General features: G+C 35.4%; 1 protein-coding gene across 1 annotated transcript; it reads left to right on the top strand.

Moving 5' to 3' along the window:
* The first annotated feature begins 5863 nt into the window (after positions 1-5863).
* Positions 5864-7441, top strand: LOC122078918 (putative clathrin assembly protein At4g40080). Its single transcript, XM_042645120.1, has one exon. It carries the CDS (start codon positions 6159-6161, stop codon positions 7251-7253), a length of 1095 nt encoding a protein of 364 aa, XP_042501054.1. The 5' UTR covers positions 5864-6158; the 3' UTR covers positions 7254-7441.
* The last annotated feature ends 1618 nt before the right edge of the window (positions 7442-9059 follow it).

The raw sequence follows: 9059 nt of genomic DNA on the forward strand, positions 1-9059 counted from the left end.
AGAATCCAGTACAGGGACATTGAGGGCGGCGATGAGGCATTCTTGGTCAGAGGCTCAGAGCAGGTGCTTGTTCAGGCGGATTTTCCTCCACAAGTAGAGAGAGAGTTTCATTTTGTCATTTTGCTCCAGCAGTAACCACCACCATGGAAAACGAATTTTATATATATATATTTTTTAATAAATTTGATCTTATCTTTTATGATAAGATTGGTTTTGATTTAGTTGTTGGCTCCCAACGGGAGACCCATTATTTAGTTGGATGTATAGTTGGTAAAATATGCATATTATATGCATATAATACACACATTCTTACGTTTAATTCAAAAGTTCGTAATTTGACGTATCAATCCAAAAAAATCATTTAATACATGGATTTTAAAGATAATCGTATTATACACGAATAATACTCCTATAATATGTTACATGCTCAATAAAACTTTTGGGTTCAAAAAAAAAAATTGAGATTAACCCAAATGGGTCAGATCCCGATTCCCGACCCTTGTCTTCTATCAGGAACCCTAATCGATCGAAATTATAACCCTTCTTCTTCCCTCGTCTAAGTAAACAAAAAATAAGATGAACCCTTGCCCTAGTGACCCCTTCTCCATCTCTGTTCTTGGTGGCCAGCAACCAAGGGTGATAGGTTACATCATTACCCCCTGCTCTTATTCTCTTCTCCATTTTTTTCCCATTGATTGTTGGAAACCCAATCAACCCTTCCTCTTCTCTGTTTCTTTTCCCATTGGTAGTTGAAAATTCAATCGAGGATGATTGCATCTGCAATAATTTTTAACAAGAAGCAAGAAAGATTCAAAAGAGATGACTCACATGGACAAAAATGGCCAAGGGCGGGATTCTCCAAAAGGGGTTGAAATGAAAACATTTCTAGAAAATTTAGCATACAATCGCTATTTGAATTGGACCGATAATTATTTATAAACATGGTTGCAGTCAGACAATGTGAAGAATTAGAAAGAGGGAAATGACACAGGTGTTCTCCTTCCTCTATTGTTACAATATTGCATCTGAGAAATCAAAGGAGTTGAAGGAAGGAGGTTTTTGAGCCTTAAAATTGAAACGTGACCGGTCTTAGATTGTACCCCCATGGAAATTTCAAGAAAATCCATGCGTAATATCTTTGGGATGAACGAATGCAAATACTTATTCTCCATCTTTTTTAACCTTGTTTTTGTACCATGAAGAAGAAGAAAACATGTAGAAGTTACGAGACGAGATGAGGTTTGATTCTCATTAATTCTGTCTACCATACCCTTTTTAGGGTTTAAATGTAATTAATATTAAATGTGAAAATTCAAAAGAATGAGAAATGATTTCAAATTGGAAAGTCAAATTGGATTTTAGTATCTATAAAAGCATGGTAGATTAGAATTTAGTTTCAAACAATCATTTTTTGTCTCGGATTTTTGCTCTAAATTTTTATAGAGCAACCGTATTAAATGCATACCGTATAATTTCCATATACATTTTATTGCACCGGATTTTTTAAAACGTATTATTACTGTATGGTTCATTTAATTGCCGTATGTATCCATTCCCATATAATTGTCATCCCCGAACTTACTAACTATGGTTGGATGTTACTAAAACACTAACTAATAGGGGATTCTAATTGTGAACAGTGTCATACTGTTCATGATATTTTTTTTTTTAAACTTTCAAATCATTATGCAATAGGGTCGACCATTCAAGAAATAATCAATACGAGGGTTTCGATCATTACCTGAAACTCCACAAATGCAGAGCCTCCATGTGATCTTAGCTCTTTTGCAATGAGTCCTTTTCACACATACAACTTTGCATTCCTTTAGATCCAAGCTTTTCCACAATAGTCAGGGTTTTCATAAAACCCTAATCATCATACTCAATCACTCAAAGAGGAAGAGAGAGGTAGGAGACGCGTTTTCTAGAGGAGGGTGAGAACAGTTCTCACTGTTCTCTTGTATCTCTTTTGATTGTTTTTTGTTAGCCAATCATATATCTTTTTGGCCAATTAAAATCCCTATTAGTTAATGTTTTAGTAAGATCCAACTAAGTAATAGGTCTCCTGTTGAGAGTCAACAACTAAACAAAACTAATAGATAAGATCAAATTTATTAGGAAAATAAATAATATAAAAGTCTTTTCCAACCAATAGAAAAATAAATAATATAAAATTATTTTTCCTAACACACCACTAATGACATAATAAGACCTAGACTCATTGAGTTGAACCGCATCCCTCCCTGCTCCACCCGTATAATTTCCGATTAGGTGATCCGTCTAGCATTTCTCGTAATCCGTCTTTTTCATCTCTCTCTTCGATCTGTTCGTGAGTTTAAGTTTTAAAAAATGTTTTTTTTAATGGGTCGGATTGGCCGATCCAGACAGGTATCCGATACTTAGGATGATACCGATACCATCTTAGGATCTGTCAACTATTCGGATCAGTATCGATCTGAGCCGAGACCGAAACTTAATTCAATGGCTGGACCTGGCTTTACAGATTTTCACGGCCAATTTCTATCCACCTTGAACGCAACCAGAACTTTTAATGCATTTACTCCTTCATTCTGATCGAGGTTTGTTGACATAAGGACAATTGGGTCCGACAACATGTCTTTCCAGCCAACTCCTTTAACACAAGGACCATCTTGAAGTACCTACTTTGCCTCCCATTCTTATTGAAAGCCTTAACAGTATTCTCTTCTTTTGGCAGTATTTGTAATTTGAATTTTGTTCAAACCAAAGTGGTTCTTCTATCATCAACATGCAATGGTTCATAATCAATTGAAAATTTCAAATCTGATTATTAAATTTTTCTGTATTTTTTTTTTTATTTTGAAAAGAAAAATAAAGATTACATCCACATTAAATGATGAAAATATCAAAGTGGTTATACAAATGCCATGATAAACGATTTCACGGTTTTGATGTAAATGGTTCGATTTGATTAGGAAAAAGGTTTCAATTTCAAATTCACTTCCTTGATCCTTAACCCCATGGATGTACAACTGGCTAGAGAGGATCTGGGTTGCTTGGGTCTTATTATAAAATCGATATCTGGTAAGTTAGCTTTGCTATTAACAATTCATTATGTCCGAATTCCACAATCAATCAAAACATAAATATAAATCCCTCTTGTGAGGGTATGTGTGGTCAAATATCATTGTCAAATTAACACATCTGAGCCGTCTAATGATATGATTATTTATTAATTTATGTAGGATATTGAGTAAATTAGACTTCAAGATTCAATCTAAAACGATTTCAGTGTGTGTAAAACTCATTTCTAAAATTGGCATTTTAGTGTAAGGGAAGCAATCAATTTTAGAACTGAACAATTTAAGAACGTTGAACAGACAATTTGGTTGATTGGGTCAACTTCTCTAGCCATGTTTTTATCTCATTCGGAGGCTTTTTTCTTTTTTATTATAAAAATCTGTTTTAGTTTTTTATATACAAGTTTCTGACTGATTCAAATAACTCAACGATATATATGCTCTGTGTTCTGTAAGAAATTAAGAATAATTATGCCATCAGTTGCTAATTAATCAACATTTGTCAATATTATATTTAGTTTATACCTAAAACCAGTGGTTAAAACTTAGAACCATTAAAATTCATCAAAACGATCCTTAAAAAAAATAATAAAAATAGTTTAAAGGGTAAAACATTGATTCAAAGTGATGTAATGCTAGACAAAAAACAGACCATAGACACAGACCCAAAAGATGATAGTATCATTTTCTATTGTTGATTCTTTTGTGTATATACTTGATGTAAACAAGTGGTCAATTACTTGTAATTATGTATAGGTAGGATTAAACATTCTTTTTGCGTAAACATGATATGTATCAATAAACCTATGTCTTTATGGTAAACGAGCCTTAATCAGGCTACGAACCTATTTAAGGGGGTCGGGTTAGATCGGGCTATAACAAGTTGGTTTAAGTCGGGAGCAAAAATGTGTCGGTTCGGTCGGTGCCCAACGGGCTAGCTACCTGCACTGGGAACGCCTTTTATAAATGTGTTGGGCTTAAGTCTAACACTTTTATTAATCGAGCTGGTCCTGGTCAAGTTGTAAACGTGCCTGGATCGATATGATCTACCTGTGCAGGCTCAGAATTGACATCCCTAGGTGTGATAGTTAGTGACTAGTGGAACGATTGATAGAATCTTTTAAACTTCAGAGAGGGGAGTGATATTTCTCCAAATATCCGAGGAGAAAGTACTATTAAAACACAATACAAGATTTTCCTCCTAATTATATTTTACAAGGTTACCTACTTTATTAATCATATATATCATATGTGTGATAAGGAAAGCCATGATAAAGACTTGAAAATGATGGTGTTCTTATCCTTGCCGTAAGGACCTTCAATCGTTGATGTACATCGCATATGTGGCAAAGCACATGTATGCTTCAGTAGAAAAGATCAAAAATAGGTTGGTTTATGCTTACCAAGTGGGCCAGGTTATAAGATCAAATCCAAAGACAAGAAAATGAACCTAAGAAACTCTAAATTTCCATGAGTTGAATAATATATCTCATTAAAAATAAATCAATATACCTAAAGGTTTTCTTATAGAAAAAAACTATACTTATACCTTTTCCCATATATATATATATATATAAAGGTTTTAGAAAAAGCTAATTCAAAGTCGGTAAGTTAAACACCAATTAAACCCAAGCAGGTTTAGTGGTGGTAAAAGCTTTGAAAGTCTATTATAAAATGGATAATTCCGTAATTTAGTTTTTCCATTAACAATTAATGCGGTCATAACATTACAATCAAAACATAAATAAAATCCCTCTTTTGTGGGCCCATGGGGAAATTTGTGGTGATATATGTTTGTCAAACATAACCGATGCATGTACCTCCGGTCACCAGTAGGACATAAGAATGATCATAATTTCTAAATCTTATCTCGTTTTGTGAAGAGAATTGTTCCCAGTCCCAATTCGAACCTACAACCACTGGATAAATCACAACAGAGCAATCTCAACCATCTAATGATGTGATTATTTATTCATATTGGGCATTTGGGTATGATTTCAATGGTGTAAAAATCATTTCCTATAATACTGGCGAGTAGGAGAGAAAAACATTTTACTTCTCACTCACAATTTTTTTTTTTTGCCATTATTACATGAGCAGTCCAATTTACAGTCAAAGAATAAAAAACAGTAAAGAACATTGAATTTTGAGTTTCATGTCATCTCGTTTACCTTGGAGGCTCTGAAAGCTCCTTGAACCGTGCTAAGATTTGGTATCTCAAGGGATTGATTTTTGTATGTTAGGTTTTTCCTCCTTTTGATGGCTTTGTTGAAGGTGAGGGGATTGATCTATTTTTTGTTGATGGTTCTGACTTATTTTGCCTGTTTTTGTAATTTTTTTTTTCATTAATAAACTTTTAGCTAAAATAAAAAAAAGCAATGGTAAAAATCTAATAAAATTTTAATTTTTATCAGAAAATAACGATAAATCTATGACATGGTTCGATCCAGATTGACATGGGTCCTTGACCGATCAGATACCGATTCCAAGTTTTAAAGCCTTTTCTTGGGTGATTGGGTCAACTTATCGGGCCACGTTTTTACCTTTTCAAAGCCATTCTCTGTCAGAAGTTTTTCTTATATTAAAATCTTTCGGAGTTTCTTATAAAGAAGTTTCATTGATTCAAGTAAGTCACAGATATCCTCTGTATTATGTAAGAAATTAAGAATAATTACGCCATCAGTTACTAATTAATCAACCTCGTGTCACTGCCTTCTCTCGGCAATTAATTGTTTCGTCATAGAGGAGGAAATTTGTAAGGAAAAGAAAAAAGAAAAGATAGAATGAAGAGACGAAAAGCTGGGATACTGTGAAAGTGTGGATCTAAATTTCTTCTTTCACATTCACTTCCTATTTTAAAATAAAGGGTTCTAATCTTTGATTTCTCTTTCTTTTTCTATCTCGGGGCGGGTAGAAAGGTACAACTCTTCCTCTTTGGTCATCTCAAGTTTCCTAAACTGAACTTTGATAAGTTACCCAACAGAGGTTCCCATCAACAATCAATATTCCATACCTAATTCTTTTCTTGCTTTGTTGCTTTCTTGCTTTCTTGCTTTCTTGCTTTCTTGCTCACAGCCCATCTCTCTCTGTGTATGGTGTATGGTGTATGGTGTATGTGTGGTAATGGGGGGACTAACAAAGGGCAGCTTTAGAGATCTCATGGGAGTTCTGAAAGACAAAGCATCGCTGAGCAAAGCTGCTCTACTATGCAAGCCCAGCACCGTCGCTCTCCAAGTGGCGGTATTGAGAGCCACAACACACGAGCCCTCCAATCCTCCCAACGAGAAACAACTCGCAGCCCTGCTCTCCTTCGGCCACAGTTCTCGTCTCACCGCGTCTGCTTGCATCGACGCCCTGATGGGCCGCTTACACCAGACCCGCAATTCCGCAGTAGCACTCAAGTGTCTCATCATCATCCACCATATAATCCGGCGTGGTTCCTTCATCCTCCTAGACCAGCTCACCATCTACCCTTCCACCGGCGGCCGAAACTACCTCAACCTCTCTAATTTCCGCGACAACGCCTCTCCTGAATCATGGGAGTTATCTTCTTGGGTTAGATGGTACGCGACTTTCCTCGAGCACCTGTTGCTCGCTTCTCGAGTTCTTGGGTTCCTCTTTTCTTCGAATTCAGATAAAGGGCAAGACAGAGACAAGGTATCGGCGCTTCTGAATTACGATTTGTTGAAGGAAGTGGATGCTTTGGTGGGTGTGATCGAAGAAATCTACAGAGCACCGGAATCTCTGTTTGCCCAGGGAAATCGATTAGTTAATGAGGTGAAATCATTGGTGAAAGAGGATTACTGGTCAGCACAGAAGGAAATTTCGTTCCAGATCGATGAGTTACGGCAGAGAGTGAACTCATTAAGGTTTGAAGAAGCGGTGGATTTGGTTCGATTGTTGAAGAGATTGGAAAATTGTAGAGAGAAGGTATTAGGGTGGTTGTTCATGAATAAGCAGAACACGATGGTTGATTTGTTTTGGGATTCGATTGGGGATGTGAGAACGAAGATTGGAACTGTGAAGGATTATGGAGAAGGAAAGAAGTTGTTGCTGGGTGGAGGCGGCAAGGTAGAGAAGGCGAGTGAGTCGGCTCGGTTTGGAGACCGGGTTTTGAGATTGGGTGACCCGGTGCAATTCTCTTCTGGTAGGTTTGCTTTGGATTTGGCTCTGGCTCCCTCTTTTCAATTTTGAATTCTGTTGACTAGGAAACAATAAAAAAATATGTAAAGCTAAAGCTAGGATAATTAATATTTTTTCTTATTCTACGTTTGGTTATATTTTGATTTATAATATTTTTTGTTGTATCAAAATAAGTGCAATTGAAATTTGGGTTTGCTCTACCGAAAAAAAAGAAAAAATAAAAAAAACTGGGTTTGTCATTTATGTTTTGGCAACAAAAAAATTCGGCATCTGAATCGTTGGATTGGAACCTTTTTTGCCCCATTCCTCTTTCTCTCTCTTGAATCAATCTGTAAATGTAAGAATTTTTCATATTTTACAAAGAATTGAAAGTAATAGGCTCAAATGTGCCAACGTTTTCAATGAAACAAGAAACAATATTATGTGGTGTGTCAGATTAATATTTGGTATTAGTCATAATTCATCCATCATCTTTTTTTTTTTTTGATAGGTAGAGAGGGGAGTAGGTAACTTAATCCGAGCTGTAGCCTGTAAAAAACTCATGCTCACCAAGAGATCTCAAGTTTGAGCTCTCAATCATCTTGTATTATGCTTGTCTTTGTGGGATTCTCCATAAACTGATCGGATTAGTTTAGGATAAAATTTTAAATATTGTTGTTGTTGTGTATTATATTCATGTATAAATAAATAAATTGTTATCTAATACATAAAATAAAGGGCAATCATGCCAACACAAACAAAATAATATATTTTGGGCTACAATAGTTACCTTCAAACTGAGTTGATTATAATTTATATCCTTCACAGCATATACATATATTTCTCCAAGTGCGTGGATAGATACTAAGAAGACCCCGTGAGTGCATGGTTTCAATTTGCCGATCAGGAAGTTTTGAGAACTCTTTACTGAGAATGGAATCGGATAAGGCCAATATTGATCGGAAACGAATTAAATTGGACAGAAATACTATTGGTTTTATTTTTAAATGTTTTTTATAATTTTATTTTTATGATCTATTAATATAGCATCAATCAAGAATCAGGACTGATCAAAGTTGATATCAATTTGATCTGACTGATTCTAATTGATCCGCTCCAATTCCTCAGACTATGGGAAGTTTTATTGAATGAATTCTTATTTATAAATTCCTACGATTGATTTTATATTACTATGAAAGAAAAAAAAAATCCTACCAATTTAGCACAGAAAATGTTCAGACACAATAGGCATTAAGTAACTGTTATGCCCCATCTTTGTGTGTACTGAAGATGTCCTCACTTATACTCTCATTGGCTCATGCATCTAGCATTTTCGGAACCAATCTGAGAAAGTTCTTTCATCCTTATTAATATTTTGCCAAGTGTAAACAAACTCGATTTTATGGGACTTCTTGTCTTTGGGGTATTATGGGTTCAAAACAAAACACGGTTCGAGGAATCAGAATGGATCAACTTTAATTGGTTGAATCAGATTAATATCGACTTTAATCGATCTTAATGCTTGATCGATATCGTACCGATGGATCAATATCGAGAAAAGGTAAGACTCTAAGAAAAAATTCTTTTCTATTATCGTTGCCGTAAGAAACTTGGCCAGGCCTGTCATTTACCAACGGCTTTCATGCACGAGTTTTTTATATCCTCTGTCATAATGGGCAGTGGGCACAAATTAAAGGGTTTCAGGCTTAGTTGTTGGATCTGATGTCCTTGTGTGCTTGGTTTGGGACTTTGGCTTTATTGCCCACATGGCCACACTGAAAATTGATATCTTGAAAATTAGAAAGGCAGCCTTACCAAACACTTCCCCACCCCAACCCCCTCTCCCCAAAAAAAAAAAAAAAAAAAAAAAAAAAAAAA

This window comes from Macadamia integrifolia, chromosome 5, assembly GCF_013358625.1.
Source record: "Macadamia integrifolia cultivar HAES 741 chromosome 5, SCU_Mint_v3, whole genome shotgun sequence".
NCBI classification, from domain to species: Eukaryota; Viridiplantae; Streptophyta; class Magnoliopsida; order Proteales; family Proteaceae; genus Macadamia; species Macadamia integrifolia.